A 14,509-nucleotide genomic window follows, 5' to 3' on the forward strand; every position below is an offset into this window, starting at 1 on the left:
AAGCATTTTCCCACTTGGGCAGTCTTCTGTATGTTGTTCCCCTTCCCTGAGCCCTTCCTGCAGAACATAAATGCTGCTTTTCTAAAGGCACCACCTCCCAAATCACCTTCTGAGATTCAAAATTCAGGGGCTGATGGAGATTTTCTTTCCTGCATCCTTCCTCATTTAAGCTTTTGTCTCCCCTGCCCTTGCTGGAGGAGGTTGGATGTGGGATTTAGGGGATGCTTTTCCACGGAGTTGCCGCGTGGTGTAAAGAAGAGGCTGCAGGATATGAGTGTGGGAAGATCTGGAGAGCCAAAATCTCATTATTTCAGCTGGACAGCTAAAACTGTGAGGGAATGAGAAGGAAAAGAGCTGACTGTCCAGCCATGCTGTGCGTAGGATTTTATATAATAAAAAAGAAAACCTCATTTTGTTTGAGTTTCCTTGGACGTGTGTTTTGAACCAGTGTTAGCTCAGCAATTGCAGAATCTTGCTGGTTTATTTCACAGGAGAGAAGAGACAGAGTCTGTCCATGAACGTGGAGCGACTCATGACACAAGTGCTCCTCTGAGATCTGCTGTAAAGACATCTTGGGATCACCAGAGCCCGTACAAATCACACTCCCAAATACTTGGAAATTGCTGCAAGAAGGAAATTTAGGAAGAAGTTCTTCCCTGTGAGGGTGGGCAGGCCCTGGCACAGGGTGCCCAGAGCAGCTGTGGCTGCCCCTGGATCCCTGGAAGTGTCCTAGGCCTGGCTGGACGGGGCTGGAGCAGCCTGGGACAGTGGAAGGTGTCCCTGCCCATGGCAGGGTGGCCCTGGGTCCCTTCCCACCCAAACCATTCTGCCATTGTATGGAAATGCAGGAGCAGTGGTTCCCTCCCAGGAGACCTTTTCTCTGCCCTGCCATTCCTCAGCAGCTGGGAGTGTCCGAGTGTGTGTTCACTGCTTCAGTTACTTTAATTGAATGCATTTATTCCAGCTTTGTGTCTTGATCACTGGGGCTGTTCTCCAGGTGTCTAATGTCTCCTTTCTAACAGACCTTGTTGCTGGAATTCTTTAATTACCTCTGGTGAAACGTTGCTGTGTAAATCCCTGGTGATCAATTTGTTTTCCTTCAGTTGCTCAGCAGTGAAAAGGATGCAGAGGTGGCCCCGGGGGTCTTTCCAGCATAACCCCCTCTTGCTGGAAAATGCTGAAAAACGTCCTGTAACTTTAAGTCAAACCCCTTTGAATTAACTATGCCTGAGTGATGTTCCAAGAGGGGTTTTAATGCCCGAGTTCTGTAGATGTGAGGGGTTACTGTGCAGGTTGATTAATCCAATTACTTCTTTTGAGTAAGGTTAACAGTCCAGTCTGGTGGAGAGGTTGTACTGCAATTAACGGTGGATTTTGGTGCTGTTTGGGTGCAGTGGTGCCCAGTGGGGAGCACGGCTGAGCTCTGGAGGGGTGGGGGACGTGCTGTGGTACCCTGGATTTTGGGAGACACTGGTGACGCCCTGAATGCCACCGGTGTCGCTGCAGTTACAGCCAAGGAGCAGCCACTGCTTTAAACATTCCCAGCTGAAAGCCCTGCTGTCCCCTGGCTGCATCCCTGCACCCCAGAGCCAGGCTCCTCCTGGGACCATTTTCACCTAAAATCATCTAACATGGGGTGGTCACTGCCCTGGGAAGTGAACGCGCTTGTGAATTTCCCTACAGCATCACAGGGCTGTGTAACAGATAGAGGACTCTGAAAACACAAGGGGAAAGGGCAATTTTTGACTATTTAATTAAACCCAAAGGCTGTTTTTAAACTATTCATTACCAATCAGCCGTAAATGGTGTATATTGAGCACGTTTTGGATCCAGCTTATGTTCACCAAGGAGTGGTGAACGCACATGGATTTCGGATGGAAAAGGGGACAGCGAAGGCAAGGTTACATCACATCACTGCTAAAGGTTTTGATTAATTGAGAATTACAGGAGAGAAGGGTAATTAATGCCAATCAAGAGGGATTTGCAGAAAGTAGCCTGGAAGGATTTCACTCTTGCAGTACGACAGGCTGTTTGGTGAAAGTCATGCTACAGGAACACTTGGCCCCTGCGTGGAGTTTTTAGTTAGAAAAAGGCAGAACACGAGTCTGTAAAACCCCAATAACCTTATTTAGCTTACAAATTAAAAAAAAAAAAAATCTGCTTATCTGAGCTGTGTGTGAAAGGCTCATCCTGGGACAAGGATATTTTCGCGGTCCTGTGCAACGTGGGAGTTTTTTAATCGATCACTTGCAAGGAGAGGTGAGGAGTCCCGGAGGAGCTGACGTGGCTGGGTGGTGCCGGGGTGTGGCCATGGGCACCCACGAGTGCTGGAGCCAGGAGAGGTGCTTGGGGAAGGGGTGCCGAGCTCCCTGCTCCAGGATGCTGATGCCCACACCTCTTCCAGGGAAATCTGCAGGTGAAGTCCAGTTACCTGCCTTGGCTTTATCGGCAGATTTTTTTGTCCTTCCCAGGGACCCTGCAGGGATTCTGGGGGCTTGCAGAGCGTCCCTCTTTCTGGCAGGGGATGATGGACAGTGATGGTGAGCAAACGGGAAGCGTTTGCAGGGCTGAGCCAGGCCTGACAGGAGGAAAACTCTTTTGTGGGGCAGTGCTGCCCTGCTCGATGGAGCCCGGGAGCTGGGGAGGGGACTCGCAGCGGCGCCCTGGGCGCCGGCGTCTCTTGGAGCTGCTCTGATCCCGGTGAGCGCTAAGTTTGGAAGGGCTTTGCAGGGTTTGGTTAATTCTGCCGTGGAGCACATGCTGTAAGTCCAGGGGAGGGCCCTGCCTCGCACGCCGTGTCTCACCCGGCTGCTCCCAGCCCCCAGCCTTGGCAGCGCTGCTTCGGAGCCACCCAGGGCGAAGGGCTGCTGTGCTCAGCCTGATCCCGGCTGGAGGGGGGATCACTCAGCGCCCAGAGACACCCTGAGCGCTGCCGGCTCCCGTTAACCCGGCCCAGCTCTCCCCTGCCACACCTGGGGCTGGCTGTCAGCTCTTGGTTAGGGTGGCGCAGGTGACAGCGCGCGTCCCCCGTGCCTGGGACCTTGCTGACCCTGGCTTTGGGTTCGTTGCTTTTTAAAGGGAAGAGAAGCAAAGTGAAAGCAGAAGTTGCTGCACTGCGCGGGGCGAACCGCGGTGTCACAGCCCACGGGGCAGTGCCTCCCCAGCCCGGGAGGGACTGCCTTTTTTTTTGCCCCAGATTAAGACCAGATTGTTAATTTGCACTGTCCCAAAGCACCTGGGGCTTTACCTACTTCTGCAGCACCTGATGATTTACTCTAAGACGAATTTTGCAGTGAGAGCAGGGCTGTGTGTGCACTCAGGACCTTGACGCCGAACTTGTCACTCTTAATTAAACCTTCGGTAACGAGCGACGCCGAGATGCCACAAAAGAAGTGGCGGGGGAGATGTTGGGAACACACGAGCGGGCTGTTAGTTACATGTAAGACTATTGATTAGTCTTGGAAATTGTCCTGAAAAATCACAGCTAATTAAGGAAAAGCCTTCAAGGGTACCCCCAGTATTTCTGTCCTGGTGTCAGGGCTCGCCTGCAGCCCCCCCCCCCCCCCCCCCCCCCCCCGTGCTCGGTGCCAGTTTTCTGTCTGCCTTTGGTGACGTGGGGTTGGTGCAATGATGAACTGAAGCCCTTTAAATGCCCCTTCGTTAGAAATGCTTCCGACGAGCCAGTGGATAAAATGCTGCAGATGCTGCTTGTCCAAGCACTGCTCAGCTGCTGTGACGCTTTTTGCAAATCATCATCGGAGTTAATTTGGGCAGGGGAATAAAGTTCCACAAGGAGAAACGGAGCAGATTTAGTGCTGGTGGGAGACTTGGAGCCATCCATCAGCGTGACAGCTCTTCAGGGGGAGGGGAGAACGTCCCTGTGCCTCGAAGGCATCAGTGAAGCACAAATTCAGGGGCCCCTGCAGTGGCTGGGGATGGAGAGGTGCTCCCCAAAATTTAGGCGCCCTGCCTGTCTGGGTGTGCATTTGTGTGTTTGTCCAGGGTCCGTCTCCACTAGCGCGAGGATGATAGGGAATATGAGGGGTGGTGTAGATAATGCCCATCTTCCTTGGCTCTGATGTTTGTTTTTGTACATTTTTGTCAGCCCTGGGAAACACTCAATTTGCTCGTTCTCATGTTGAGGAATTAGAGATGCTCCCGCAGAGTGCCACAGCCTTTCCCTTTACATTTATGTTGTGGTTTGACATGAAGTGAATTTTTTTTAGGAAGTTGGGTCAAACTAATTAGTGGTCAGGTTTAGATATTGGCACTTGGAGTGACTACTGAAAGTATAGACACGCTTCTGAGAACATAGGGGGTTAAAAGCAAGAACTCTTAGGAGAACTTTCTCTTTTGGTTCTGGTCTTTAGAGAGTGCAGACCTCCCCTGCCCAGCCTTAGGCTGGGTGGGGGAGGGGAAGCTACGCAGTTTTATTTAAATAAACTGAGGGGGGCTGAAGGTCTGGAACTGAGCTAGCTCTTAGACGGAAGGGTAGAGAGAAGCAGAGATGCTTTTACCCCCCTTTAAGAGGGAAAGTGATAGAGAGTTTGGCGGTACTTAGAAATCTGTTAGTAGAAGAGAAGGAGAAGGGGGGGGATAGTTAGCGTGGGAGGTGGAACACTGGACTGAGATATCAGTTGTTTAGGGAGTCTGAACTTTTAACTCTTTCTAGGAAATGAGGGCTTTTTAAAAGTATTACTCTTCTTTGATTTGTAGTGGAAGAGAGATAGTCTGGGAACTGAGATGTTAGAAGAAGAAATATTTAGGTGGGAAGAGATGATGAAGTAGTTTTGGCTGGATTTTTTTTGTTAGCTATAGACTGAACTAAACTTTTTTGCAATAGAGACTGCATTTTAGGGGGATGCAGTGGTGACTTAAGGAGACTTGTTTCAGCTTTGAGCAGTACAAGAATGGTAAGAAACGAAAAAAGTTGAAGAGGGAATGGTGATACTTTCTGTCTTCGGGAAGAAGATGAGTCTTGTTTTTAGACTTTTCAGTCTTAGGGGAAAATAGGGGGGACTGTAGTCTCAGGATAAGAAACTGAACTGTTATATTTTTAGGTCTGTGGTAAAGCATCTTTAAAGGAGCTCTATGAGCAGTCTGTCTATGCACGGTAGTGAGAGCACTGTGACATGGAATGGAGAGTGTCACACTGGCAGATTTTTTCTGGGCGGTTGCCATGTGTGACAGGGAAACACAGGGGGGCAGCTGTGTTTCCTGGGGGTCTGTAGTACAAGAGAGACTTCTCTCTCTCTTGATAGTTTGAGTATAGATTACTTGAAAGGTGGTGATTTGATTGAGAATCTCGAGTGATGTTTTATAGCTGGGTGTTTTTAGAATTGGGAGGAGGAGGGGTGGTTTAAAAAGTTTTCATCTTGAATTTAGTTTATGTGTTTTCTGTATTAGTAGTAGTTTAATAAAGTTTTTTTTTTTTGTTATTAAGCTTGGGCTTGCTCTGCTCTGTTCTTAATAACATCTCACAGCATTTATTTAAAAAAAGTGCATTTGCATAGGGACGCTGGCATTGCGCCAGTGTCCAACCTTGACATTTTTGGTTCCCTGACCGGGAATCGAATTCTGGGCAGGATGAGATGAAGATAAGATGAGAGCTGTGAGATGAGATCAAAAGGAATAAGAGCAAAGCATGTATTAGATTATGGTGCCAATATAGAGGTGGAAGGTTAGTGTAGGTTATTGTTTTATGTAGAAGTGTGTTGAATGTAATTTTGATAATAATTTTAGAAATGTGTGTTCTCAGAGGCGAAGGGTAGAGTGTCGTGGTTTGACATGAAGTGAATTTTTTCCAGGAAGTTGGGTCAAACCAATCAGTGGTCAGGTTTAGATATTGGCACCTGGAGTGACCACTGAAAGTATAGACACGCCTCTGAGAACACAGGGGGTTAAAAGCAAGAACTCCCAGGAGAACTCTCTCTTTTGGTTCCGGTCCTCAGAGAGTGCAGACCTCCCCTGCCCAGCCTTAGGCTGGGTGGGGGAGGGGAAGCCACGCAGCCTTATCCAAATAAACCGAGGGGGGCTGAAGGTCTGGAACCGAGCCAGCTCCTAGACGGAAGGGTAGAGAGAAGCAGAGATGCCTTTACCCCCCCCCAAGAGGGAAAGTGACAGAGAGCCTGGCGGCACCTAGAAATCTGCCAGCAGAAGAGAAGGAGAAGGGGGGGGACAGCCAGCGTGGGAGGTGGAACACCGGACTGAGATATCAGCCGTCCAGGGAGTCTGAACTTTTAACCCTTTCCAGGAAATGAGGGCTTTTTAAAAGTATTACTCCTCCTTGATTTGTAGTGGAAGAGAGATAGTCCGGGAACTGAGATGTTAGAAGAAGAAATATTTAGGTGGGAAGAGATGATGAAGTAGCTTTGGCTGGACTTTTCTTGTTAGCCATAGACTGAACCAAACTCTCCTGCAATAGAGACTGCATTTTAGGGGGATGCAGTGGTGACCCAAGGAGACCTGTTTCAGCTTCGAGCAGCACAAGAATGGCAAGAAACGAAAAAAGCTGAAGAGGGAATGGTGATACCCTCTGTCTTCGGGAAGAAGATGAGTCCTGTTTTTAGACCCCTCAGCCCCAGGGGAAAATAGGGGGGACTGTAGTCCCAGGATAAGAAACTGAACTGTTATATCTTTAGGTCCGTGGCAAAGCATCCTTAAAGGAGCCCTATGAGCAGTCTGTCCATGCACGGTAGTGAGAGCACTGTGACATGGAATGGAGAGTGTCACACTGGCAGATTTTTTCCGGGCGGTTGCCATGTGTGACAGGGAAACACAGGGGGGCAGCTGTGTTTCCTGGGGGTCTGTAGTACAAGAGAGACTTCTCTCTCCCTTGATAGTTTGAGTATAGATTACCTGAAAGGTGGTGATTTGATCGAGAATCCCGAGTGATGTTTCATAGCTGGGTGTTTTTAGAATTGGGAGGAGGAGGGGTGGTTTAAAAAGTCTTCATCCTGAATTTAGTTTATGTGTTTTCTGTATTAGTAGTAGTTTAATAAAGTTTTTTTTCCTTTGTTATTAAGCTTGGGCCTGCTCTGCTCTGTTCCTAATAACATCTCACAGCATTTATTTAAAAAAAGTGCATTTGCATAGGGACGCTGGCATTGCGCCAGTGTCCAACCATGACAATTTAACACCCTCAGCAGGTTAGCACTTTCATTCTGTAGCTCAAAATGACGTTTTTTGTGCTTTTTAAGAAGTAAAACACTATTTATTTTTTTTTTCCCCTATCCCTAGAGCATGCTGCTGTTGTAGTGTGTGTCCCCCACTCGGAGTTGAAACGATGATTTGCCAGTCGTTTCGGCGTTTGTGGGGATTTAGGGTCAGGAAGAAGTTGGTCTTTTGCTACTGGAGGTCCCTGTTTTGAGGGGATACCCTCTGGGCTCGTGCTGGAGATGCTGGATTTGCGTTTTTTCCTCCCCAGCATCAGGTACCAGCACCGCGAGAGATGTGCAAACCTGGGACATCCCTGCCTGCCCTGCAGCAGGCAGGGACACCCTCTGCCACCCCCTCCTGTCCCCTGTGAGGGTGTGCCAGCTGGTGGTACCCAGCAGCAGGCTGAGAAGCCAGGCCAGGCTGAGACACCGGGGTCAGCAGGTCACGGCACAGCTTAGGGAGCCCTGACCTAAATTTGAGCTTGGCTTGTCTGTCGGGCAGGGGAGAAATCGCTCCTGGGATGAAAATCTCATCCAGAGGATGGGAAAGGGAGGATTATGGTTTGCCATCTGCCTCGATATTCAGTAATGTAAATAACAGTAAAAAAGGTAATGATCCACAAGTCCCTTAATGGGGATATTTTGCCTGGCTGCCAGAGCACCTCGTGGTGCCTTGCTGCGTCATGGGCAAAGCAGATTTTTCTCCTGAGTCACTGCCAAGTGGGGCAGAAGGGAAGTTTAAGGCAGCAGGGCACCCAGGAGAGGTCCCTTTCTGTGTCCCCCTCCTGCCAGCATGCATCCAGTGTGCGCAGCTGGTTTGCAAACACAAAACACATTGACCACAGCAGAGCCACTCCTTCCATAACCACCTGTGGCACCCTGCTGCCTCGGGCACAGTGGCAGAGCATGGGCCAAACCACCTGTGCTGCTGTAGTAGTGAAAATTAATGAAGAGAAATTTGATTTAGCACAGGGGCTGAGAGAGAAGCTGTGGGCATCCAGACAGGGGCTGCAAGTAAAGTCCTCTGTGGTGGTTTTTGTGGTTTTTTGTGGTTTTTTTTTTTTTGGTTTTTTTTTGGTTTTTTTTTGTTTTTTTGTTTTTGTTTTTGTTTTTGTTTTTGTTTTTTTTTGTGGGTTATTTATTTTTTTATATATTTGTTTATTTATTTAATTTATTTCTGGAAGAGCCTCTTTAAATTATTTCTGGGAAGCGATCTTCGATACTGGTTTAAAACTGAAAATAAGGAACAGAAAAATGACACCCCGAGCGTGTGATATGGCCACTTAATTCCACATTCAGTGTGTACTTTCCTCTTGCCTGAGAAGAGCACAGGTTGGGAAAACCTCAGTTTCAGTAATAGATAGCTTGTGAGTGAGAGCTGGAAGGTGGCTATTGGTGTGTTTGAGTGTAAGCTGCTTAACCATTCACAGGCTGTGTGTGTAAATATAAATATAAATATTCTCGGGAAGCCAGGGCTGACATTTGTGCTGGTTTTTCTTCTCTGTGTGCTTTTTGCCCTCTTTGAAAGCACCCAGCAATACTGGGCACTGAACAATATAGAATGAGGTTAGCATTAAGCCCACTGCAAAGGGAGAAAAGTAGAAGTGTGCTTGCTTTACAGAGAAAAATATACAGAGATCTGTCCCAATTTCCACCTCGTTCTAGTTAACATTTGTGTGTTCACCTTTGATTTTTTTAAAAAGATCACTGTTTCTGTTTTCAATAAAGTCCTTTCGTAAGATTTTCTTAACCTGCGTGGAAGAACCTTTGTCATGACACGCTACATGTTCTCCTCTCTTACTGAATTCCCAGTGGTGAGGTGGTTGTTGCTATTTTATTGCCAGTATTCTGGGTTTGCTGCAGTTTGTTGGAAGGATGCCCCTGGAAAAATGCCCTTGACCCGGGAGCAATGAAAACTTCCCGGGGTCAGCTGTGAGTGTTGGCATTCCTGAAATAACTCAGGGGATTAAAACCCAGTAATAATAAAGATGGATTTGCTGATGTCCAGCTCGCCACGAAGACTTGCAGCCGCCAAACGGCCCAGACGAAGCTGAGATCGCTGGTTTTTAATATTTTTTACTTAATGGAAGATGATACAATTTTCTTAATGTAATGAAAATGATGCTCTGCCCACGGAGTTGTAACTCCTTGCCTGCAGACCTGCATCTGTCCTCGCTGAGATGGAGCACGCTGCCCAGAGCTTGCTGGGAGTGCCTTTGGCCAGCACCGAGGGCTTTGAAACAGTAAAACAAGACCTGCCTCTTCTAATTTAATGTTGGTTTTAATCTGCATCCGCAGCGGCAGCCTGCTAAAATCTAAATCAAATCAGGAGGTGGGGATTGAATTTATTAAGCTTCTCCTTAAGCTGTGTGGAATAATGCAAGAGGCAGTGAGAGCACGGAATGGCTTTAGTTTTACTGGGGATCTGGTTAAAAAAAGTCACAAAGTAAACCAGATTTTTAAAAAAAAATTTTTTTTTTTTTAGAGGCGGAGCATGCGGAGCTATTTCTAGTTAATTTTAGCATTTTGTTTAAAGTCATCCTCGAGGACTGAAGGAATCTTTTTCTTAAAAAAACAAATTTAAAAAGGGAAAATGTATGGAAACCCTGGAGTGTCTGGAGGTTGAGTGGTTTGCCCAGGGTTGTGTCTCCTGAGCCCAAAGTCAAGTTTATCCTTCATTCCCAGTGCTTTGAGATGGGCCTGTGTGCCCTCTCCCTTAGAACAAGCTCCTCCAGCAGATCAAGAGGCTGATCAAGCTCTCAGGAAGCCCGGACAAGGCTTGTGGAGCGGTAAAATGATGCTGGAAATGTGATTATTGGAAGCAGCAGCTCACAGGGATGCTGTCCCCACCCACGCCTGGGTAGGCACCTGCCAGCGCCCTGGTTTTGGTGACACGGTGACTCTTCACCCGAGTGGGCTGATTTGTCAAAAAGAGGGGGCGTGAGGCTGTTTCGGGGAGCAGTTTGCAGAGGTCAGAGGCAGGGAATGCAGGGGAGGTGAGGGTGGTGAGCCCAGCGTGACCCCACCGAGGGCTGCCCCCAGGCCTCGTCGGGTTCTAATTAAAGCTGGCCTTGTAAAGATGTACCCGTGACAAAGTGCTTTTATCCCAGCGCTGTGCGGCTGGCATATCTGGGATTTACGGCCGAAAGGGAGGGCTCGGGTGGGGGTTTGTGTAGGAGCCCGCCCTGCCGGGAGGGCAGCAGGGAAGGGAGGACGGTGGAGAAGCACAGCGGGGTGAATGGTGTCCCCCCAGCCTGGATGCGTGCGTGTGCACGCACGAGAGGACAGCATTAGAGACGCTCGGGGAGCTGCATTCACAGCAGCCTGTGCCAACAGCCCCTGGCTCTGCAGCGGGGTGGGCAGCACTCGGTGCGGGGAGGGCTTGACCCCACCTGGGATCTGCCAGCCAGGGTTGTCCCCAGGGCTCCTGGGGCCTTGCAAACACCTCTGTCCTGTGTGGTGTGTTCTGTCCTGCGTGGTGTGTTCTGTCCTGTGTGGTGTGGTCTGTCCTGCATGGTGTGTTCTGAACTGCATGGTATGTTCAGTCCTGGGTGGTTCATTCTGTCCTGTGTGGTGCGTTCTGTCCTGCGTGGTGTTTCTGTCCTGCGTGGTGTGTTCTGTCCTGCGTGGTTCATTCCGAACAGCGTGGTGTGTTCTGTCCTGTGTGGTTCATTCTGAACTGTGTGGTGTGTTCTGTCCTGTGTGGTTCATTCTGAACTGCGTGGTGTGTTCTGTCCTGCGTGGTGTTTCTGTCCTGCGTGGTGTGTTCTGTCCTGCGTGGTGTGTTCTGAACTGCATGGTGTTTCTGTCCTGCATGGTGTGTTCTGTCCTGGGTGGTTCTTTCTGTCCTGCATGGTGTTTCTGTCCTGCATGGTGCATTCTGTCCTGCATGGTGTGTTTTGTCCTGTGTGGTGTGTTCTGTCCTGCGTGGTGTGTTCTGTCCTGTGTGGTGCATTCTGTCCTGCGTGGTGCATTCTGTCCTGCATGGTGTGTTTTGTCCTGTGTGGTGTGTTCTGTCCTGCGTGGTGTGTTCTGTCCTCCATGGTGCATTCTGAACTGCATGGTGTTTCTGTCCTGCATGGTGTGTTCTGTCCTGCGTGGTTCATTCTGAACTGTGTGGTTCATTCTGAACTGCGTGGTGTGTTCTGTCCTGGGTGGTTCATTCTGTCCTGCATGGTGTTTCTGTCCTGCGTGGTGTGTTCTGTCCTGTGTGGTGTGTTCTGTCCTGCATGGTGTGTTCTCTCCTGTGTGGTGTGGTCTGTCCTGCATGGTGTGTTCTGAACTGCATGGTGTGTTCTGTCCTGTGTGGTGTGTTCTGTCCTGTGTGGTGTGTTCTGTCCTGCATGGTGCATTCTGAACTGCATGGTGTGTTCTGTCCTGCGTGGTGTTTCTGTCCTGTGTGGTGTGGTCTGTCCTGTGTGGTGCATTCTGTCCTGTGTGGTGTGTTCTGTCCTGCATGGTGCATTCTGAACTGCATGGTATGTTCAGTCCTGTGTGGTTCATTCTGTCCTGTGTGGTGTGGTCTGTCCTGTGTGGTGCATTCTGTCCTGTGTGGTGTGTTCTGTCCTGCATGGTGCATTCTGAACTGCATGGTGTGTTCTGTCCTGCGTGGTGTTTCTGTCCTGCGTGGTGTGGTCTGTCCTGTGTGGTGCATTCTGTCCTGCGTGGTGTGTTCTGTCCTGCATGGTGCTCTCTGTCCTGCGTGGCCCCTTGCATGTGTGTGTGTGTGTGTGTGTGTGCACAAAGTCTGGGAAAATCAGGGTTATTATTATTATTATTATTATTATTATTATTATTATTGTCATTATAACTCTCTAGTGTTGTGGTCAGGGTGGCTGGTGGGACGTGCCCACACCCACCAGGCTGTGGGCAGTGGGTGCTGAGAGCTGTCACCCTCCTGTCACACCTGGGTGGCTCCTGGCCGTGGCTGGTGATGAATTGCTCAGGGTGGCCCGTGGGACCTCTTGCTGCTGCTGCAGCTGTACCCAGCTTTCGCCCTCAAGGCGTTGACAGGCGCCCCGTTTCAGGCTGCTCCGGGGTCAGTGTGTCCCTGTCTGCAGCCACCAGTCCAGGCAGGTCCAGGGCTCAGCCCAGCCCCGTGTGCAGGTGGAACCTTTGCAAGGTTGCCAAGACCAGCAGCACCTTGTGTTTGAAGCTGCCCTGAGCCGGGTACATCCTGATCCTTGGCTATTTTGGGCACTTCTTGGGCGTGTCTGAGTCTCACTTTTTGCCAGCAGAGAGCTGGCATGCTGGATGAATACACAGTGGTGGGCTGGTAGGGGTCCCAGCCAGCCCCTTCCCCACTGCAGCCTCCCTTCTTCGTGGCAGGGGAGCACTGAAGGCTCATGAGGTGCTAGAGCTGGCATGCTGAGAAAATTCAAGTTTTCACATCTTTTCCCCCACTCCCTGGTAAAACTGTTGTTCTGGGAGTATGATCATGTGTCTCCATTAACATCTAAAGGTTCCTGCTGCTGTAGCTATTGAGCAGCTCTAAAAATAATTACGTGTGATAACATACAAAAATCTATTGCTTTTCAGCTGCAAAGTGGCCTGTCAGGTGGTGGCTGCTGCTGTGTTAACTCGTTGGTTGGCACAAAATGCTACTTGGACATTGTGTGCTGGGGTTTGGTTTCAAATGGAGGCCAAAACCACCTTGGGGGGGCTCTGGGGCTGCTGTCACTTGGGTTGGCCGGGATTTTCCCCCAGCCCCTGGTGCTTTGAGTAGGAACAAGATGCTGTAGCTCTCGTTTCAATCAGCAGGAGGAACAGAGGGGAGAGCTGCCCCAAAGGATCAGTAAATCCGTGGTTATTGGAGGGTTCCTGTTGGCTCTGTGGGCTGGAGGAGTCCAGCACCAGCCTGGCTCCGTGAGCCCCACAGCCAAAGCCCTCATGGGCACTTGGGCTGGGCTGCACAGGTCTCCATTGCTGGCCCTAGCTTTGTAGATGCAAAAAGAAGGTTAAATTTAACCTAATTCGCTAATTCATTTAAATCCAAGCGTGTTCCTGGAGCCTGTTTGTGTGTTCACCCCCAGCTGGAGGAGCTTTGGTGTCCTCATTTGCCTGCCTCTGCCCGTGGCCGTGGGCTGGGGCCAGGGTTTGCTCTGTGGGGACCAAACTGCCTTGTTTTGAGCAAAATAAACACACTTTGGTGTAGGGACTGCTGGGGGGGAATTGTGTTATTTCATAAAAGCCTTCTGGCAGGCTGTTTTTCTCTTCCCAGGGAAATTAAATTCCACGTTTACCTTGAGACTTTACCCTGCTTTGTTAGATTGGTAAGGAGCCAGTGTACACCTTGTCCAGGAGAAAATTAGACTGAAAAATTAGACTTCTGGTCTGTAATTTACCCCAAGAGCTAAAACTGGATTTATTTTTTCTTTTACTAAGATAAATGGTTTAGCTGCATTGACTTTACAATAAGTGTGAGGCTGTATTACTGGAGAATTAATTTATTTCTCATTTAATTTCCCGAGGTTTCATCGTGTTTAAACTTTTTCTTTCTTTTCTTTTCTTTTCCACCTCTCCAGTACACTAGGGTTTGGGTTCCTGACCCTGATGAAGTTTGGAGATCGGCAGAAATTATCAAGGATTACAAAGAGGGAGATAAAAGCCTCCAGCTGAAACTTGAAGATGAAACTGTAAGCTTTTGAATGTCATTATTCTTTTTAGCAATTTAAAGCTTCGAATTAATGTGTGAAGAAGGTTGAGCCATTTCATAGTTCCTGTGAAGTGGTTTAAAATGTGTTTTATTGCTTTAACACTTCCAGCTTTTCCCTGCCTGGTCCCTCCCTAGGCACTTGTGTTACAGTAGGTTGTGAGAAAAGCCCTTGACCTCCATCATCTCTTTTCATCTCCTGGCAAACTTCTAACAGTCTGTGATACCAGGATATATATATATATATATATATATATATTTTTTTTTTTTTTTTTGGTAATAGCAGCAGTGTGTCAGAAATGCCAGTTTGTGCTTTTTGCTGCCGAACAAGCTGTGGAGAGCACGGCTGGTGGCATCCACTCAACCTGTGGTACTGATGGAAAACCCACACACGGCTCAGAGGTGACTGCTGTGCAACAGCTTTCTCCACGCCTTAGTTTTTCTCTCTGAGTATAATCTTACGCAAACCTCTTTTTTTTCTCTGCTTTATTTTTAAATAAGAAAAGCTTTTAAAAGGCAAAACCACAAAACTCATTTAAATGTAGATGTTCTCTAGCAAGCGCTGGTTCCAAATGCGCAAACAGCCCGGGCTGTAGCGTGTGTACAGGCAGCAATTAACCATCCCCAGAGCAGGACAGAGGCTGGGGAGGAGCAGCTGCTCTCTGTTCCACACAAAAACCTCGTGGAGTGGGACGCTGGG

At 48.9% G+C, this 14,509-nt stretch overlaps 1 protein-coding gene across 1 annotated transcript in view; it reads left to right on the plus strand.

Annotated features, from left to right (window-relative positions):
• MYO5B (myosin VB) overlaps positions 1 to 14,509 on the plus strand; it is a 148,662-nt gene that overhangs the window by 18,720 nt on the left and 115,433 nt on the right. The window contains exon 2 of the mRNA XM_054003809.1: positions 13,682 to 13,792. Coding sequence (XP_053859784.1) covers positions 13,682 to 13,792 — 111 coding nt within the window. The remainder of the gene's footprint in view (positions 1 to 13,681; positions 13,793 to 14,509) is intronic.

Source organism: Vidua macroura, chromosome Z (assembly GCF_024509145.1).
Source record: "Vidua macroura isolate BioBank_ID:100142 chromosome Z, ASM2450914v1, whole genome shotgun sequence".
Classification (NCBI taxonomy): Eukaryota; Metazoa; Chordata; class Aves; order Passeriformes; family Viduidae; genus Vidua; species Vidua macroura.